This window comes from Narcine bancroftii, chromosome 3, assembly GCF_036971445.1.
Source record: "Narcine bancroftii isolate sNarBan1 chromosome 3, sNarBan1.hap1, whole genome shotgun sequence".
Taxonomy (NCBI): Eukaryota; Metazoa; Chordata; class Chondrichthyes; order Torpediniformes; family Narcinidae; genus Narcine; species Narcine bancroftii.
The window spans coordinates 248387652-248409506 of NC_091471.1; the positions used below are offsets into that span (position 1 = coordinate 248387652).

At 40.3% G+C, this 21855-nt stretch overlaps 1 protein-coding gene across 2 annotated transcripts in view; it reads left to right on the top strand.

The window, feature by feature from the left end:
- Positions 1-21156, top strand: part of spc24 (SPC24 component of NDC80 kinetochore complex) — a 120751-nt gene extending 99595 nt beyond the window's left edge. Inside the window, exons 7-8 of one of the 2 annotated variants that reach the window (XM_069927461.1) lie at positions 14760-14869; positions 20574-21156. In XM_069927461.1, the coding sequence (XP_069783562.1) occupies positions 14760-14869; positions 20574-20676 (213 nt within the window). In that variant the 3' untranslated portion in view covers positions 20677-21156. The remainder of the gene's footprint in view (positions 1-14759; positions 14870-20573) is intronic. The other variant, XM_069927463.1, reaches the window with a different exon arrangement.
- The last annotated feature ends 699 nt before the right edge of the window (positions 21157-21855 follow it).

Below are 21855 nucleotides of genomic sequence, written 5' to 3' on the forward strand. Positions count from 1 at the left end.
GACTAATGATGTTAGCCGGAGAATGCATTCTGCCGTTATCAGCAAAATGGTGATTCTTTATACCCTTGGATACATGCTTAGAACATCATCATATCATTACTTGTCCAATGACTAAAACTGTTGCTATCCTTTCCCTGCTAGCTTCCTGCCTCTCAATCCATCAATGTCTCTCTTAAACTGTTGCTATCCTTTCCCTGCTAGCTTCCTGCCTCTCAATCCATCAATGTCTCTCTTATCTTGTAAGTACAAGGATGCATTCTGTTACTCCTTAGTACTGGGTGACTCCTTCTCCGGTCCCATCTCATGATGTTTTACCTAACAGAAGTACAAGGACACCTCCCCTTCTTGTTACTGCCCTGTACAGGGTAACTCCCTACACATTCCCATCTCATGATGTTTTACCTTACAATAGTGAGACCCTTTTGGATAAATTTAGAATTTTTTTTTAGAACAGGTTACAGGAATTAAATTCCCACAAAACACAAGGTAATATTGTAGGGATAAGACCAAAATTGAAATTATCCATATACCAAAAAAGAATGTGTAAAGATTGTGTCGGCAGTAGCAAGAAGATGCATAGCAGTAATGTGGACACTGGACTCTCATGTAGGTATGGAGTGATGGAATGCAGAAATGCACAGCTGCGTTCCTCTTGAGAAGACTACTTCCAATCTGAGAAATAAATATGGTGTATTCTTGAAAATTTGGCACCCGTATTTGCAGGAATTAATTTATAGATGTTTTCCTCAAACTTCGAGAACCTAATTTTCCTCCTTGGAAGAATTAAAAGACTTAAATGGTCAGAGCCATGTGGTGAGGGGTGTCTTCTGGCAATCATATCTTTTCTTGCTTTGCTTTTCTCATTTATTTTCTTTCAACCTTTTTCTTCTTTCTTTTTCTTGGGATTCGTTAAGGGGGAGGGTGTTGGGGGGATTGGGGGACTTACACCATCATGTATAATGGGCTCAAAACTAATATTTTATATTTGGCTATGATTATGTGTATGGACAAATATTTTAAAATAACTTTTTAAAAGAAAAACTGGCAAAATATTGTGAGAAACGAGGTCATGTTCTGGAACGCGTTATATGGATGGGTGTGGGACTTATAAAAGCTGTTGAACGTGTATATGACGGGGGCATCATGTTCAGGTTTCTGGGCATCATTTCAGCAGCTCTATTCAATAGGCCTTGCACACAATGTTGTAGGATTATATGATCTCATGTGTCACTTTCTTTCATGCAAATTATTCTGTATATCAGTTCAGGGGTGTGTTTAGGTGTTACTTTGAGTACACCCACAAGGCAGAGGAAGGAGAGAGCAGTTCATATTTAAATTTAGATGTACAGCATGGTTACAGGCCCTTCCAGCACACGAGCCTCTGCCCTCCAAACACTGTGGAGATGCTCCACTTGCTCTCACACTTCATCCCCCGAACAGTCTTTCAAAGTAAAGCCACACCTCAGGAGAATCTGCGGGGTCCATCTACTGCATCCGGTGCTCCCATTGTGGTCTCCTCTACATCGGAGAGACTGTGAGATCACTTTGTTGAGACCCTTGGCTCAATCCGCTGCAATAGTGTGGATCTCTCAGTGGTCACCAGGGGTGCAGTGCTGCTGGAGCTCACCGGAGCACTGCTCCAGCACCTCGGGGGGCGGGCAGCTCCAGGCACCTCCCTGTCGCCATTTTTGGTGAACTCTGGCACCTAAAAAATGAGCACTGCACCCCTGGTAGTCACCCATTTCAATTTTCCGCCACATTCCCTTGCTGACATGTCTGCCCATGGTCTCGTGCACAGCCAGACTGAGACTACCCGCAAACTGGAGGAAAAGCACCACGTATTCCATCTGACCACCTTCCAGTCAGGTGGCATTAGCATCGACTTCTCTGGTTTGCATTTGAACACCCCCCCCACCCCATCTTTTACTTTCCCCCACAGCTCTCTTTTCTCTCTCTCTCTCTCTCTCTCTCTCTTCCCTTTTCCCTCCTCCTTTCAGAGCCAAAATCAATCCTCGCCTTTCCTCTGTCCTTTCCTCTAAATCATACCTTTTGTCTGTACACCTCCCCCTCCCGTTCTTCCCTTTTCAGTGGCCTTTTAATATAGACCCCTTGCCTGCATTTTGCTCATACCTTGAGGAAGGGCTCAGGCCCGAAATGTCGGTATTATATCTTTACCTCCTATGGACGTTCCAAGACCTGCTGAGTTCCTCCAACATTTCTGTGTTTTTGCTATCATCAAGCGTTTTACTCATCTAAATACCCCAACTAACCTCATATGTATTTGAAGGGTGGGAGAAAAACCTCACAAGGGGAGAACGTACAGAATCCTTACAGACAACGCCGGATTCGAGCCTGGGTTGCTGGCACTGTAACAATTACAGTACGGAAACAACAATTACAGTACCGAGACAGGTCATATCAGCCCTTCTAACAGCATCACATTAACACTGCACTAACCATGCTGCCCGTAAAAAGATCTTTTCCATGTGCAGTTAAACAAGGAAGTTTGCAGATGCTGGGGTCTAGTGCAATGCATAAATATGCTGGAGAATCTCACTCAGCGTCCATTGCAAAGTAAAAGGTAACCAACATTTTGTCAGGTATGTACCCTTTACTTCCTATGGATGCCTCGAGCCCTGCATGAGATTCTCCGGCACATTTGTGCATTGCAGTGTTCTGTGTGCATGCTACACGGGGTGTTCCCTGTGCAACAGGAAACAAACAAGCACTGGGTGAGGCTCCTGTGGTAACTCGGTACATTCCAGCGAAAAGTTGCAGGATCCTGCAGCTGCCTAGAGGAACATGTCCCTGCATGTGATAACTCTACATGGTGAAAGAAAAGTCAGGAAAAAGAATTGTTTGCAAAACCCATCAGTTCCAACAGATATTAATTTTAGTTGTCAACAGACAACAGTTAAACTGTGCCATTTTATTTAGTTAGAGGTGCTGATGCCACAATTCTTCCTTCTGGAGTTTTAATCTAAACAAGAGAGACGACAATGGTATGTAGGAGGAGTTAGTTGAGTACTAGGGTGCCCCATCAAAGACATCCATAAGATGCCTAGTGGTGGGGGTAATGTATTTTAATTTTAATTTAGAGATACAGCATGGTAACAAATCCACACAGGCAAATGGATAGAGAATTAGTTTGCCAATAGAAGTGAAATAAGTGGGTGTTTCTTTGGTTGACCATTAGTGGTAAGTGGAATTCCGCAGGGGTCACTGCTGGGTCTGTGACTGATCGCTGAATACATTAAAGAGTAGTGTAGTGATGAAAAGAGGGTTGGTGCGAGAACACAGCCTTGCTTCACGCCATTGTTAATGGAGAAGGGTTCAGAGAGCTCATTGCTGTATCTGACCCGACCTTGTTGGTTTTCGTGCAGTTGGATAATCATGTTGAGGAACTTTGGGGGACATCCGATGCGCTCTAGTATTTGCCAAAGCCCTTTCCTGCTCACGGTGTCGAAGGCTTTGGTGAGGTCAACAAAGGTGATGTAGAGTCCTTTGTTTTGTTCTCTGCACTTTTCTTGGAGCTGTCTGAGGGCAAAGACCATTTAAACACACCAACCCTCTTTTCAATCTTCTTCAGCATGATGCTGAACCAAGCCATGAAAGACCCCAACAATGAAGACGCTGTTTACATCCGGTACCGCACGGATGGCAGTCTCTTCAATCTGAGGCGCCTGCAAGCTCACACCAAGACACAAGAGAAACTTGTCCGTGAACTACTCTTTGCAGATGATGCCGCTTTAGTTGCCCATTCAGAGCCAGCTCTTCAGCGCTTGACATCCTGCTTTGCGGAAACTGCCAAAATGTTTGGCCTGGAAGTCAGCCTGAAGAAAACTGAGGTCCTCCATCAGCCAGCTCCCCACCATGACTACCAGCCCCCCCACATCTCCATCGGGCACACAAAACTCAAAACGGTCAACCAGTTTACCTATCTCGGCTGCACCATTTCATCAGATGCAAGGATCGACAATGAGATAGACAGACTCGCCAAGGCAAATAGCGCCTTTGGAAGACTACACAAAAGAGTCTGGAAAAACAACCAACTGAAATACCTCACAAAGATAAGCGTATACAGAGCTGTTGTCATACCCACACTCCTGTTCGGCTCCGAATCATGGGTCCTCTACCGGCACCACCTACGGCTCCTAGAACGCTTCCACCAGCGTTGTCTCCGCTCCATCCTCAACATCCATTGGAGCGCTCACACCCCTAACGTCGAGGTACTCGAGATGGCAGAGGTCGACAGCATCGAGTCCACGCTGCTGAAGATCCAGCTGCGCTGGATGGGTCATGTCTCCAGAATGGAGGACCATCGCCTTCCCAAGATCGTATTATAAGGCGAGCTCTCCACTGGCCACCGTGACAGAGGTGCACCAAAGAAAAGGTACAAGGACTGCCTAAAGAAATCTCTTGGTGCCTGCCACATTGACCACCGCCAGTGGGCTGATAACGCCTCAAACCGTGCATCTTGGCGCCTCACAGTTTGGCGGGCAGCAGCCTCCTTTGAAGAAGACCGCAGAGCCCACCTCACTGACAAAAGGCAAAGGAGGAAAAACCCAACACCCAACCCCAACCAACCAATTTTCCCTTGCAACCGCTGCAATCGTGTCTGCCTGTCCCGCATCGGACTGGTCAGCCACAAACGAGCCTGCAGCTGACGTGGACTTTTTTACCCCCTCCATAAATCTTCGTCCGCGAAGCCAAGCCAAAGAAAAGAAGAGTGTAGTGATCTAGGTTTGGCCATGACACTAAATGGAGAAGTAAAATAAATTGTACAGGGGGGATATGGAGAGTCTGCAGGGAGCTATAGATAGACAAAGTGAGTGGGCAAGGATTTGGTAGATGGAGTGCAACATTGATAAATGCAGTTTGGAAGAAAAAAAAATAAAAGATCAAATTATTATTTAAATAGTGAAAGATTGCAGCATGGTGTGGACAGAGGAATGTGGATTGTCCATAAATTGAAAAAGGTTGGTTTGCAGGTGCATCAGGTAATCAAGGAGGCAAATGGGATGTTGGCCATTATTGCTGGAGGGATTAAATTTAAGAGCAGGACGTTTTGCTGTAACTGTACAGGTGACTAGTGAGATCGCAGCTGGAGTATTGTACGTGTTTCTGGTCTCCTTGCTTGAGAAAAGATATACTGGGTTTGGAAGCGGTTTGGAGGATTCTGGATATGACTGTGTTAGCCTCTGAGATTGAGTCGCTTGGGGTCAAGAAGTTGCCCAGGACTATGCTTACTGGAATTCAGAAGAATGAATAGTCACCTTGTAGAAACATATACAATTATGAAAGGGATAGATAAGATAGAGGCAGGAAAATTGTTTCCACTACAACGGAACGGTTTTCAAGAACTAGGGGACATAGGCTCAACATTCTTGGGAGCAGATTTAAGATGGAAATGAGGGGGAACTCATTTTGCCAGAGAGTAGCGAATTTGCGGAATTCTCTGTCTACGGAAGCAGACAAGGTTTCCTCATTAAGTCGATTTAGAACGCTGTTAAATAATTTTGTGCATAGGTGGAGAATTAAGGGGTTACAGGGAAAGGGTAGGTCAGTGGAGCTGAGTCCAAGGCCAGATTGGCCATGAACTTATTGAATGGTGGAGCAAAGTCGACGGGTCAAATGGCCAACTATTGCTTCTATTTAAGTTCTGATCTGTCTCACAGCTTGAAATGTTTGTTGCATCAGTTGCACTTGAAATAGGGCAATGTGATTTACAGGGAAATTAATGGAGAAAATATTCCAATAGCTTTTTTTGTGGCTAATGGTATAAGCTGGGCTCCTGTTACCAGGCTATCACAATCCTGTTATCTGTGTAAAAATAAGCTTGAGTCTGTTGATTTGTTTTTGATAGATCTAACATTATGGTTCCAGTTTCATTGCATTACATTTTTTTTTACACCTTCTTTCTTTTATTATTTTAAAGAACAAAACTGGATAATTATTAATTCCAAATAGGTCTGTGAGAAAAAGTAAGATAACATATATGTGTAATAAACATAAGGTAGTAAACATGGGAGATTTTAACTTCCCTCACATTGATTGGGATACTCATAAAGTAAGAGGGCTGGATGGGCTAGAGTTTGTCAAATGTGTGCAAGATAGTTTTCTTAATCAATACGTAGAGGAACCGACTCGGGACGGTGTAATACTGGATCTCCTGTTAGGGAACGAGATAGGTCAGGTGTCTGAGGTTAATGTTGGAGAACAAATTGGGTCTAGACATCATAACTCTATTAGTTTTAGGGTAGTTTTAGGGAAGAGTAAAGAAGGGCCTAAAGTTGAGGTTCTGGATTGGAGAAAAGTAAATTTTGAAGGAATGAGAATGGCTTTGGGGAGTATTGAGTGGGACATGATTTTTTTCAGGAAAGGATGTAAATGAAAAATGGAGAACATTTTGAGAGTACAGAGTAGATATGTCCCAGTGAGGATCAAAGGAAAGGCTGGAAGTCATAGGGAGCCTTGGTTTTTGAGGAATATTAGAAATTTGGTTAGGAGAAAGATGGAGGTGTACAAGAGGTATAAACAGCAGGGTGATGAGAAATTGAAAGAGGACTACAAGGAGTGTAGAAAAAATCTTAAGAAAGAAATTAGAAAGGCCAAAAAGAGGCAAGAAGAGGCTTTGGCTGACGGAGTAAAAATAAATCCAAAGGGTTTCTATAGGTACATTAAAAGTAAAAGATTAGTGAGGGACAGAATTGGACCCCTTGTAGATAGGGAGGGTAGGCTATGTGAAAAGACAGAGGAGATTTTAAATGATTTCTTCTCCTCGGTATTCACTAGGGAAAAAAATATTGTACCAGTTGAAGTAAAGAAAAATAGTGGGGAGGCCATGAATCATATAAGGATAACCAAGGAGGTAGTGATGGCTGTGTTAAAAAAGATAAAGGTGGACAAATTTCTGGGTCCGGACAATGTATTCCCAAGGACACTCAGGGAGACTAGTGTACAGATAGTGGGGCCATTAACAGAGATATTTAGGATGCCACTGGTCACGGGGGTAGTGCCAGAGGATTGGAGGGTGGCTCATGTTGTTCCACTGTTTAAGAAAGGGTCCAAATGTAAACCTGGAAATTATAGACCTGTGAGTCTGATGTCTGTGGTGGGCAAGTTGATGGAAAGTGTTCTGAGGGATGGCATTTACAAATATTTGGGAGAACAGGGATTGATAGGTAGTAGTCATTATGGTTTTGTCAAGGGTAGATCATGCTTAACAAACCTTATAGAGTTTTTCGAGGGGGTTACAAAAAAGATTGATGAAGGGAAGGCTGTGGATGTTGTCTATTTAGACTTTAGTAAAGCTTTTGACAAAGTTCCCCACAGGAGGTTAGGAAAAAAGATGGAGGCATTAGGTATAAATAAGGAGGTAGTGAAATGGATTCAGCAATGGTTGGATAGGAGGTGTCAGAGAGTACTGGTAGAAAATTGTTTGTCAAATTGGAGGCCGGTGACTAGTGGAGTTCCTCAGGGATCGGTCCTGGGTCCACTATTGTTTGTTATATATATTAACGATCTGGAAGAAGGGGTGGTGAATTGGATAAGTAAGTTTGCAGATGATACAAAGATTGGTGGTATTGTGGACAGTGAGGAAGATTATCGTAGCTTAAAAAGAGATATAGGAAAGCTAGAGGAGTGGGCTGAGAAATGGCTGATGGAATTTAATACGGATAAGTATGAAGTGTTGCATTTTGGAAAGGCAAATCTAAATAGGTCATATACATTGAATGGTAGACAATTGAAGAGTGCAGAGCAACAAAGGGATTTAGGAGTTATGGTAAATAGTACCCTCAAAGTTGATACTCAGGTAGATAGAGTGGTGAAGAAGGCATTTGGAATGTTGGCCTTCATAAATCAGAGTATTGAATTCAAGAGTTGGGATGTTATGATGAAATTGTACAAAGCATTGGTGAGGCCAAGTTTGGAATACTGTGTGCAGTTTTGGTCACCAAATTATAGGAAGGATATAAACAAAATAGAGAGAGTGCAGAGAAGGTTCACAAAAATGTTGACAGGATGTCAGGGTTTGAGTTACAGAGAAAGGTTAAGCAGCCTGGGCTTTTTTCTCTGGAGCGTAGAAGATTGAGGGGGGATTTGATGGAGGTGTTCAAGATTTTAAAAGGGACAGAGAGAGTTAACATGGATAGGCTTTTTCAATTAAGAGTGGGGGATATTCAAACCAGAGGCCATGGTTTGAGATTGCAGAGGGAAAATTATAAGGGGAACATGAGGGGAAATTTCTTCACACCAAGGGTGGTTGGGATGTGGAATTAACTTTCGGCAGAGGTGGTTGAAGCAAGGACATTATTTACATTTAAGGAAAGACTGGATAATTTCATGGAGGGGAGAGGATTGGTAGGGTATGGACCAGGTGCTGGTCAGTGGGACTAGGAGGGTGGGGATTTATTCCGGAATGGACTAGTAGGGCCAAATTGGCCTGTTCTGTGCTGTATATGGTTATATGGTTATATTACATTTTCTGAAAAGGCATTGGTGAATGAATTTCAATCAAAATAAAAGAGGTAATATAATGGGAACGAAAGAAAGCGACAGACAGAAATAGGTGAGGTAAACAAAATGGAATTGGAGGGTTTGGGATAAAATGGTCCAATAGTGTAACGCTGTCACAACCCCAGCGACTGGGGTTAGAATCCCTCGCTGTCTGTAAGGAGTTTATACACTCTCCCGTGTCTGCGTGGGTTTCCTCCCATCCTTCAAAAACATTCCAGGGGGGAGGGGTTGAAAGTCAATTGGGTGTAGTTGGGTGGATGAGCTTGTGGGCTGAAAGGGTCTAAACTTAGGGTGAAAAGCAAGCATTTTGTCACTGAAATAAAATTATGAAGGAGGTACTTTTGTTATACATGTAAAACCTTGATAAAACCATAGTATACTGAACACAATCTTGATCTCTACTTAATAAATACAATTACATGAACTGAGAAGGTGTGAAAAAGATTTAACAAGATATTGGAACAGTAAAGTTACACTTATTACATCAAAAAAGAGAGAATAAAGGTGCCGAATAATTTGATCAACATGTATTTTTTTAGTATAATTTTTTTATTTTTCACACTGTGAACCATATCAACCAAAATACATATGTGTCTGTAATCACATATTCAAATATACATAGTGGCATTTTCTCCCCTTTTCTCCCCCCTACCCTCCCTCCCCCCCTTCCCACCCCCCTCCAAAACCAAAAAAATGCAACATGTACAATACAATAAAATCATTAAACAATGTCATCACACAATGAAAAATATTCAAGAAAAATGTGTCATCTACTTTTACACACTGGATCAAGTCTAGTTGTTTTGTCTTCTTATCATTTTCATTCTCATTTTAGGGGATGGAGGTTGTAGGCAAGCTCTCTCTGAAATGTTCCATGTACGGTTCCCAAATTTGTTCAAATAATGTGACTTTATTTTTTAAATTATATGTTATTTTTTCCAATGGAATACATTTATTCATTTCCATGTACCATTGCTGTACCCTCAGGCTCTCTTCTGATTTCCAAGTTGACATTATACATTTTTTTGCTTCTGCTAAGGCTATCATAATAAATATTTTTTTGCGCTTCATCTAGTTTGAGGCCTAATTCTTTACATCTTATATTACTTAGAAGAAAGATCTCTGGATTTTTTGGTATGTTGCTTTTTGTGATTTTATTTAATACCTGATTTAGATCTTCCCAAAACTTTTCCACTTTCTCACATGCCCAAATTGCATGTACTGTTGTTCCCATTTCCTTCTTACAGCGAAAACATCTATCTGATACTGTTGGGTCCCATTTATTTAACTTTTGGGGCATGATATATAGCCGAGGTAACCAATTATATTGTATCATGCGTAACCTTGTATTTATTATATTTTTCATAGTTCCAGAGCATAACTTTTCCCATATTTCATTTTTTATCTTTATGTTTAAATCTTTTTCCCACTTTTGTTTGGGTTTATAGCTTATTTCATCATTTTCCTTCTCTTGCAGCTTGATGTACATGTTCGTTATAAATCTTTTAATTATAATTGTGTCTGTAATCACATATTCAAAGCTGCTTCCTTCTGGTAATCTCAGTCTGTTTCCCAATTTATCTTTTAAGTAGGCTTTTAGTTGATGGTATGCAAACATTGTACTGTGAATTATTCCATATTTGTACTTCAACTGTTCAAATGTTAATAAATTATTTCCCAAAAAACAATTTTCTATTCTTTTGATTCCTTTTCTCTCCCATTCTCTAAAGGAAAGGTTATCTATCATAAAAGGGATTAGCTGATTTTGCAACAATAATAATTTTGATATTTGGTAATTTGCTTTTTTCCTTTCTAAGTGAATCTTCCTCCATATATTGAGTAAATGATGCAATACTGGTGAGCTTTTATATTGTTCCAGCTTTTCATCCCACTTATAAAGTATATGTTCCGGTACCTTCTCCCCTATTTTATCTAGCTCTATCTTAGTCCAATCTGGTTTTTCCCTTGTCTGATAAAAATCTGATAAATACCTTATTTGTGCTGTTCTATAATAATTTTTAAAGTTTAATAACTGCAAACCACCTTGGTTGTACCTCTCTGTTAATTTATCTAACGCTATCCTCAGTTTCCCCCCTTTCCATAAAAACTTCCTTATTATTCTCTTTAGTTCATTAAAAAATTTATCTTTTAAGGGAATTGAAATAAGTATTGTATCCTTGGGAAGACATTCATTTTAATGCAATTTACCCTCCCTTTCAACATTAGCGGTAATTCTTTCCAATGTTCTAAGTATTCCTGCAATTTTTTTATTAGTGGCGGATCATTTAATTTGTACAAGTTGCTTAAATTATTATCTAACCTAATACCTAGGTATCGGATTGCTTGTGTTTGCCATTTAAATGGTGATTCTTTTTAAAATACTTTATAATCCGCATTACTCATTGGCATGACTTCACTTTTATTTGGGTTGATCTTGTACCCCGATATTTCTCCATATTCCTTCAATTTCTTATGTAGTTCCTTTATTGATATTTCTGGTTCTGTTAAGTATACTATGATGTCATCTACAAATAAACTGATTTTATACTCCTTCTCCTCTATTTTTATCCCTTTTATTTTATTTTCTGTTCTTATCAGTTTTGCCAATGGTTCTATTGTTAAAGCGAACAGTGAGGGAGATAATGGACATCCCTGCCTAGTTGACCTACTTAATTTAAATTGGTTCGATACATATCCATTTACTGTTACCTTCGCCAATGGTCCATTATATAATGTTTTAATCCAATTAATATATTTTTCTGGTAGATTGAACCTCTGTAATACTTTGTATAAATAATTCCATTCTACCCTGTCAAAGGCTTTTTCTGCGTCTAAAGCAACAGCCACTGTTGGCTTCTTATTTCCTTGAACTGCATGAATTAGATTAATAAATTTACAGATATGATCCACTGTTCATCTTTTCTTAATAGATCCATTTTGATCTTGTTTTACTATTTTTGATACACAGTCGGCCAATCTGTTTGCTAATAGTTTTGCTATTATCTTATAATCTGAATTAAGTAGAGATATTGGTCTATATGATGCTTGTGTTAGTGGATCCTTCCCTGTCTTTGGTGTTACAGTAATTATTGCTGTCTTACATGAATCTGGCAAGTTTTGTGTTTCTTCCATCTGGTTCATTACTTTCAGGGGAGGAGGAATTAATAACTCTTTAAATGTTTTATAGAATTCTATTGGGAATCCATCCTCTCCAGGTGTTTTATTGTTCGGGAGCTTTTTTAATATATCCTGTATTTCTTCTATTTCAAATGGCTTTATCAGTTTGTTTTGTTCCTCTTCTTGCAATTTCGGTAATTCAATTTTAGCTAAAAACTCTTATATTTTATCATCTTTCCTCTCGTTCTCAGTTTGGTACAATTGTTCATAAAATTCCTTAAAGTTCTCATTAATCTAGATTGGATTATATGTAATTCGTTTGTCCTTTTTCCTTGATGCCAATGCAGTTCTTTTAGCTTGTTCTGTTTTAAGTTGCCAGGCTAATATTTTGTGCGTTTTTTCTCCTAGTTCATAATAATTTTGCTTTATTTTCATTATGTTCTTCTCCTCCTTATACGTTTGTAATGTTTCATATTTTATTTTTTTTGTATGCCAATTCTCTTCTTTTTGTTATATCCCATCCCTTGTTGCTAGTTCTTTTTCTGTACTTACTATCTCACTTTCCAACTTTTCTATTTCCCAATTGTAGTCCTTTTTCATCTTAGTTACATAACTTTTTCTCTGCCCTCTAATGAAGGCTTTCATTGCATCCCATAATATAAATTTGTTTTTCACTGATTCCGTATTTATTTCAAAATATATTTTAATTTGGCATTCAATAATCTCTCTAAATTCTTGACTTTTAAGTAGCATGTTTAACCTCCATCAATATGTTCTTGGTGGGATGTCCTCCAGTTCTATTGCTAATAACAGGGGTAAATGATCAGATAGCAATCTAGCTTTTATATTCAGTTTTCCTAACTCTCCCTTGAATATGGTCCGACAACAAAATCATATCAATCCTTGAGTATATTTTATGCCTACTCAAATAATATGAGTATTCCTTCTCTCTTGGGTGCTGCCTCCTCCATATGTCCATGTTTCATTTCCTGCATTGATTTAACCATAAATTTGGCCACTTTATTCTTTTTGCTAGTCTTTTATCCAATATTGGATCTAAATTAAGGTTAAACTCCCCTCCTATCAATATATTCCCTTGTGTATCTACGATCTTCAAAAAAATATCTTGCATAAACTTTTGATCCTCTTCATTAGGTGCATATATATTGAGCAAATTCCAAAATTCTGAATATATCTGACACTTTATCATTACATACCTCCCTGCTGGATCTATTCTCTCCTCCTCTATTTTGATTGGTACATTTTTATTAATTAATATAGCTACACCTCGAGCTTTTGAATTATGTGATGCTGCTGCTACGTGCCCTACCCAGTCTCTCTTTAATTTATTATGTTCCACTTCAGTTAGATGCATTTCCTACACAAATGCTATGTATATTTTTTCTTTATTCAGTAAATTTAATAGCCTCTTCCATTTAATTTGGTTATGTAATCCATTAATATTTATAGTCATAGAAATTCAATATGGCCATCTCATATCCTGTTTACACCTCATTTCCGCTTCCTCACCACCACCATCCCCCTTTTCCCCATTTTTATCTCTCAGTTTTCCCTTTTTAAACTCAATGTATGACAAAACATTTAAAACATAAAATACTTCAACAACTTCCACATCCAATATTCCCTTAGCCCCAAATGTCCCCTCCCCCTCTGAGTTGACCTTATCCCTTGCCAGGAAACCACAACTCCCCTCTCCATTTGGATTGTGAACCCACTTGCAAGCGTCAACTGATTTCACAGTGATGGTTATTTTCTCCAACCCAATCCCCCCAGAAAACACTTTTTTTTTACACGTATAACAAAGCTCTCCCTTTTTTCCCCCTTACTTCCTTCCTTCTCTTCTCTTTCCTTTCATTAGTTCTTTACATATACATTGTTTTTACATCTTTATATATACTTTATTACCATTCTTCATTCTTGTGACATCTCTTCATTTCTTCTTCTGTCCTGCAAACGTTCTGCGAATTCTTGTCCTTCCTCTGGATCCAAGAACAGTCTGTTTTGCTCCCCGGGGATAAATATTTTAAGCATAGCCGAATGTCTTGTATATTAGATTCATGAATTTATAACCTTTTTTCCATAGGATCGATTTTGCTGTATTAAACTCCTTTTTCTTTAAGAGTTCAAAACTTATGTCTGGGTAAAGAAATATTTTTTGACCCTTGTATTCCAATCGTTTATTGTCTTCTCTAATTTTATTCCTTGCCCGCTCCAGTATATTTTCTCTTGTCGTATATCTCAAATATTTTACTAAAATGGATCTTGGTTTTTGATGTATCTGTGGTTTCGGAGCTAGTGCTCTGTGTGCACTTTCTATTTCCATTCCTTCCTGTATTTCTGTCATTCCCAGGACCTTTGGGATCCATTCTTTTTATTCCTTCATGTCTGTGCCTTCTTCACCCTCCTTCAGGCCCACTATCTTTATGTTGTTTCGCCTACTATAATTTTCCAACATATCAATTTTCTGAGCTAACAACTCCTGTGTCTCTTTAACTTTTTTTATCACTTTCTTCCAATTTTCTTCTTAAGTCATTCACTTCCATTTCTACAGTCATTTCTCGTTCTTCCACATTTTCTAATTTTTTCCCTATTTCTGTCATGACCAGCTCTATTCTATTCACTTATTCTTCTGTACTTTTCATTTCACTGAATTCTAATGTCAACCATTCTTTTAATGCTCTCATTTGATCTTGAAAAAAAAATCTACATTCTGTCCATGTGTTTTACCTTCTATTTCTCTGTGCAGATCTTGGTCTTCTTCTTCCTCTTCTTCTATGACTGCACCTGTGTTTGTGTCTTCGTCTTCTTCTTCTCTTTCTTGAATCTGTCTCTTCTGACTTTCCTGATGAGTTGCCTTCTTGCTTGGCTTCTTGCTGTTGGTCCTCTTCTTCTGGGCTACTCATCTGTTGGACCTCCTGCTGCTGCTCTTCTCTCTTTTCACTCCCTTTCCTATTGCTTTCCTCTTCTTCCAGCTGAGAGCCCTGATGATGGGCATCCCTCAGCTGGTCACGTTGTGTTTGCCCACTCCTCAGCTGAGCCTTCCTCCCGTCAGTGTTCTCCTTCTCCTTACTAAGCGCACTGTGCACTTTTGTTTGGCTCAGAGAGCCATTTTTGCAGTCCAGCGGTCGGAGGGTCGTGACTCTGCAGGATCATCACCAACCTCGGAGAACGGGCTCTCTTCTCCACGACGGCTCCCTGTTTCTTCATTCAGGTAAGGCCTTTTCCTTTCTCTTCTATGTCTTTTCTTCTTTGTTTTCCCATTGTTTTTACTTATTCCTTCTTGGGTGCCATTTTCTTTCTTTTCTCTACGACTTTATCTTTTATTTGTTATGTTTTGTATTTCTTGAACTTAGTATTTTCTTCACTTTATTTCTTCTTTTCTGGAGAGGGCTGGTATTCCCCTACCGGCCACTATTCCATTACGTGACTCCCCTCCTGATCGCCATGTTTAATGATACGATTTGATTTGATCGATAAAGAAAAGATGCTTCCACTTATGGCAGTGCACGAAAGCGCAGGTCACGTAGCGGCCACAGGAAGTAAAAGGCCGCCGACGTTTCACCCCTTCCTCAGGAGTGAGGAAGATCAGGCAGACACCTGATTAAGAAGGTGAGAGGAGGTCCACCTCCACAGACGGGGAAATCAGCTCATTGAATGGTGCAACAACAACAACCTTGCACTCAACATCAGCAAAAACCAAGGAGATGATTGTGAACTTTAGGAGGAAGTCAGGGAAACATGACCCAGTCCTCATCGAGGATTCAGTCATGGAGAGGGTCAAGAACTTCAAATTCATGGGTATCAACATCACCCAGGATCTCTCCTGGAGCCTCCACATTGATGCGATCACAAAGAAGGCTCGCCAGTGAGGGGATTCGGTATGTAACTGAAGACTTTAATAAACTTCTACAGGTGTACTGTGGAGAGCATTCTGGTTGGTTGCATCAATGCCTGGTATGGAGGCACCAACTCTCAGGACAAGAGAGTTGTTAACTCGGCCTGCAACATCACAGGCACCAGACTTCAGTCCATCAAAGACAAAAAAAAAGGATTACAGAGAGCTAGGACAGAAACTAAGAAATAGGACAGCCAGGGTGGTGATCTCTGGTTTGCTACCTGTGCCAAGTGCAACTGAGGACAAAAATGGAAGATTAAGAAAAATGAATGTGTGGCTGAGGGGCTGGTGTAAAGGACAGGGTTTTGGCTTCTTGGATCATTGGGATCTCTTTTGGGGAAGGCATGATCTCTACAAGAAGGATGGGTTACACTAAACCCAAAAGGGGTCAATATATTGGCAGCTAGGTTTGGTACAGCCGTCGGGTGCGGTTTAAACTAATTTGGCAGGGGGGTGGGAACCTGTATGATAGGGCAAAGGACAGAAAAGATAAAACAGGAAAAGTTAGGTTAGGCAGCGAAAGTAAAAAATCAGAAAGAGCAAGGAGGGTGAAAAAAGCAAATCTGAAGGCTTTATATCTTAATACAAGAAGCATTCAGAACAAGGTAGATGAATTAGCTGTGGAAATTGAGATAAACAAATATGATTTGATTGGGATTACAGAAACATGGCTGCAGGGTGGGCAAGCCTGGGAACTTAACATCCCGGGGTATATGATATTTAGGAGGGATCGGCAAGAAAGAAAAGGGGGAGGGGTAGTATTGATGGTGAGAGAAGGGACCGACATGATTGACAGGAAGGATATTAACTCGGAAGATGCAGAATCTATATGGGTAGAACTGAGGAATAGCAAGGGGCGGAAAACGTTAGTGGGGGTGGTATATAGGCCTCCAAATAGTAGTGTAGAGGTGAGGGAAGGCATTAAAAGAGAAATTAGAAAAGCGTGCAATAAGGGAACAGCTGTCATCATGGGAAACTTTAATTTGCATATAGATTGGACTAGTCAAATTGGTAAAAATACAGAGGAGGAGGAATTCCTTGAATGTTTACGGGACGGTTACCTAGACCAATATGTCGAGGAACCAACTTGGGAGCAGGCCATTTTAGATTGGATATTATGCAATGATAAGGGGCTAATCAGCAATCTTGTTGTGCGAGGCCCTTTGGGTAGGAGCGATCACAATATGATCGAATTCTCACTCGACATGGAGAGTGATGAAATTAAAACCGAGACTAAGGTCCTGAATTTAAATAAAGGGAATTATGATGGTATGAGACGAGAGTTGAGTAAGATTGATTGGGTGGTGTTTATGGGGGAGTTGACTGTGGATAGACAGTGGAAAGCATTCACAGATCTAATGGAGAAATTGCAAAAATCGTTTATACCGGTTTGGCATAAAAATAAACCAAAAAAGGTGACTCAACCGTGGATAACAAGGGAAATTAGAGACAGCATTGGGTCCAAAGAGAGAGCATATCAATTGGCCAAAAAAAGTACCGCAACCGAAGAGTGGGAGCAGTTCAAGATGCAGCAAAGGAGGACAAAGGGATTAATCAAGAGAGCAAAAATAAATATCGAAAGTAAGCTTGCGGCAAATATAAAAACCGACTGCAAAAGCTTTTATAAATATGTCAAGAGGAAAAGATTGGTGAAATCCAGAGTAGGTCCTTTGCAGTCAGAATCAGGGGAATATATAATGGGGAATACGGAAATGGCAGACCAATTAAATTCTTACTTTAGTTCTGTTTTTACAAGAGAGGATACAAATAACCTCCCAAGGATGTTGGGAAACATAGAGACTAATGCAAGGGAGGAACTGAAAGAAATCAGTATCTCTAAGGACATGGTCTTGGGGAAATTGATGGGATTGAAGGCAGATAAATCCCAAGGGCCTGATAATCTACATCCTAGGGTACTCAAGGAAGTGGCCATTCAGATAGCAGATGCTTTAAGAATTATTTTCCAGAACTCAATAGACTCAGGATCAGTACACATGGATTGGAGGGTAGCTAATGTTACCCCACAATTTAAAATGGGGGGTAGAGAAAAAGCGGGGAATTATAGGCCGGTGAGCCTTTCATCAGTAGTGGGCAAAATGATGGAATCCATTATTAAGGATGTAATAGCAGAGTATATGACTAGCAGAGAAGGGATCGGACGGAGTCAACATGGATTTACAAAAGGTAAATCGTGCTTGACAAATCTATTGGAATTCTTTGAGATGGTGACAGGTAAAATAGATGGGGGAGAGCCAGTGGATGTGGTGTACCTGGACTTCCAAAAGGCCTTCGATAAGGTCCCGCATAAACGACTGGCTTCCAAAATCAAGGCTCATGGGATTGGGGGAAAAGTATTGATGTGGATTGAGAACTGGCTGGCAGGTAGAAGACAGAGAGTTGGGATAAAAGGCTCGTTTTCTGAGTGGCAGTGGGGTACCACAGGGATCTGTACTGGGACCCCAGCTGTTCACAATTTACATTAATGATCTGGATGAGGGGATTGGATGTAATATCTCCAAATTTGCAGATGACACTAAGCTAGGAGGGGTTGTGTGCACGGAAGAGGAGGTCTGGAAGCTCCAGTGTGATTTGGATAAATTGAGGGACTGGGCAGATCAATGGCAAATGCACTACAATGTGGATAAATGTGAGGTTATCCACTTTGGTAAAACAAACCAGAGGGCAGATTACTATTTGAATGGCAATAGATCAAGAGATGGGGAAGTGCAGAGAGACCTATGGGTACTTGTACATCAGTCTCTGAAGGCGAGCATGCAGGTACAGCAGACGGTTAAAAAGGCAAATGGTATGTTGGCCTTCATATCAAGAGGGTTTGAGTAGAGGAACAAGGATACCCTACTGCAGCTGTACAGGGCCTTGGTGAGACCACACCTGGAGTATTGTGTGCAATTTTGGTCACCTTATCTAAGGAAGGATGTTCTTGCAATGGAGGGAGTGCAGAGGCGATTCACCAGGCTGATACCTGGAATGGCAGGAATGACTGATGAGGAAAGATTGCGCAAATTGGGATTGTACTCCCTGGAGTTTAGAAGATTGAGAGGGGATCTGATAGAGACATATAAAATTCTGGCAGGACTGGACAGAATGGATGCAGATGGGATGTTTCCAATGATGGGAAAATCCAGAACCCAGGGCCATGGTTTGAGGATAATAGGCAAACCATTTAGGACCGAGATGAGGAAGAATTTCTTGACCCAGAGGGTGGTGAATCTGTGGAATTCATTGCCACAGAGGGCAGTAGAGGCAGGTTCATTAAATATATTTAAGAGGGAATTAGATCTATTTCTTCAGTATAAGGGTATTAAAGGTTACGGAGAGAAGGCGGGGACGGGGTACTGAACTTTAAGATCAGCCATGATCTCGTTCAATGGCGGAGCAGGCTCGAATGACCTACTCCTGCTCCTATCTTCTATGTTTCTATGTTTCTAATGACCTGAGATGGGATCTTAAAAAAGCAGCCTTTATCCTCAAAAACCCCCTCCACCCAGGCCATGCTCTCTTCACTCTGTTACCATCGAGGAAAAGGTACAGAAGCCTGAAGACGAGCACTCAACAGCACAGGGACAGCTTCTTCCCTGTTGCCATCAGATTTCTGAATACTCAATGAACCAAAGAGACTGCCTCACTTTTCATGTACTATTATTTTATTTTTTATAGTAATATTGTAAGATGGTTATAATATGAATGTTTGCCCTGTGATGCTGCCACAAAACACCAAATTTCATGACTTGTTCATGACAGTAAACCCTGATTCTGATTAAAACCATCAGCCATGAACATAAAACTGTTCCTAATAAATCCAATAAGGAATTCAAGAGTTTTTTTAAAAAGAGTGGAATACTGCCACAAGGAATAATTGGGTTACATGGTATTTTTTTTCCTGGGATAGTGATTTTTGTTAAATAAGAAACAATTAAACAGGAGTTTATAAAAAGGTTCAACATTCCTTTTATTGTCATGTAAAAATATATGAATCTTCTTCGACTTCTGCCTGCCCTAAGACAAAGTCACCATGTGCCACTAATAATAAGAAACAAAGAAGCAAAAGAGGATCACTTCAGAGACCTGTGTGTCCATTGATTCGCCTCCAGCGCTCCCTCAACCTCTGCAGCCTCACAGACTCCTGTTCGATTCATTGACAACCCAAGCTCCAGGTCCAAACCTTCTTGCCCTCAGCACCCTCTCAAATACTGCTTCCGATATCTGCTTTCCATGAGTCCGACTCCAGCAGCTTGCGGCCAATGTGGGCCCCCCGACCCCGAGTTCCCAGCCACTTGTGGCCCGTGTGGTTCATTCGACTGTAAGTCGACAGCAGCTCGCAGCCTTTGTGGACCCTTCGGCCTGATGTTTGCCTTGGCTGAGATATTTCGAACATGCAACTCAAAATAAAATGTGGTCCATTCTGGTAACTTCTTCACTGAGAGGGCAGTGAATCTTTGAATAGACACCTTGATAGACTTTTAGATACTAAGGTAATGTAGGAATATAGGGTGAATGCAGAAAAATTGCACTGAGATACAGTATAAGATCAGCATAATCTTACTGAACAGCAGAGAATGGCTTAGTCCTGCTTAAATATGTTCTATCCAGAGATGCAGGTTCAGCACCTCTAGGTTCAGGAACAGCTGCTACCCTTCCACCTTAAGATCTTCATAACAAACTCAATTCAGGACTTCTTTCAGCACTCTTACTTTTGCACTTTATTGATCTTTTTTCTCTCGGTATTGCACAGTCAGTTGGTTTACATGTGTATGTTGAGTCAGCTCTGCCAATAAGTGGCTGTCCTGCCTGATTCACAGGAAAAGGAATCTCAGGGTTGTATGTATGTAGTTTGACAATAAATATGAATCTGGGAGAAGCAAACAAGGGTTATGCTGATAGGTTTTGATGAGAAGGAGTAGATGGGTGCATAATCACTGACTGGAATCATTTATACTAAAGGATCTAGTTTTGTGCTGTACATTCTATTTAAACACATTTGGTGTTTTTGGGTTCACAGGTGCAGCCTCAACACAGCGAACAAATCCAGAATTGAGAAGGCAGCTCCAAAGGTCACCAGAGACCTCTCAAGCACCTATTTCTTTTTAAAATATTTTCATTAAAATTTACAATTATACAAAATTAAACCATACAATTATATTTTAGGATACAATTGCAGAAGAATTTTTAAAAAAACTCCACACGGTCAAACCCCTTCCATTTAGCAGGGTTATAAAAAAAAACCGGCATGTGGCTATCAAGTGACGATAAGTTGGAAAGTGACAACACAGCATCGAAGTTTAGATCAGTCTTAAAACTTTAGGTTACGGTAATAGTCAATGAAAGGACCCCATGTCTTTAAGAAATTAGTATTTGAATCTTTAATGGCATACTGTAACGGGCCAGGCACGACAGGCCGAATCACTGTAGCCAACAGCCAGCGCGGCAGGGCATGGGGCTGTCCCCCCACCTTGTAGAAGTTCCAGGCTGCAGGAGCGCGTTGCCAGAGGAATAGCCAGGCCTCACAGCAGCGTGATGATATCACTCCCATGAGCCTGTCGCCTCCCGTAAAAAGGAACGCACGTGGTTTGAATAAACGGCAGTTACTGGTTTACTTGCTTGGTGTGGACAGCATTTATTTCAGCAGCTCTGCCTTTAGCAGTGCTACAATATCTGATTTTGTTAAGAACTTAAACAACACATAATATCATTTAACCATTGTGTATGTGTAGATGGAGAGGTACCCTTCCATTGGATCAATCTTGCACGTCTGGCTATCAATGAAATAAAAGATAAAATTCAGTTTTGAGATAAGTCCATAAAACATCATCATCATCAGATAATCCAAACAGAGCAATTAAAGGGAAAGATTCCAGTTTAACCTTGAGGATCTCCGATTGTGTGTGAAAAATATTTTTCCAAACTTTTTCTGGACTAGGGCAAAACCAAAACACGTGATCCAAGGAAGCATCCACAATTTTACATTTGTTATATCAGAATAAAAATGAGCTAATTTAACTTTAGATTTATTATGGACTACTTTAAATTGCAATAAACAATGTCGTGCACGAAGGGAGGTTGTATTAATCAAATTACAATGGAATCCCAAACCTCGTCAGAAAATGTTCCCAATTGCTCTTGATCTTAACTAAAGAGGCTGTTCTTAAATCAAGCAAATGATTATAAATAAGAGATATTAAACCGTTGTGAGAAAGTAGAAAATCCAAAAATAAATCAAGAATATTCGCCTCAGGAATTTATGAAAAATCAGGAATCTGAGATTGAACAAAATGTCCAACTTG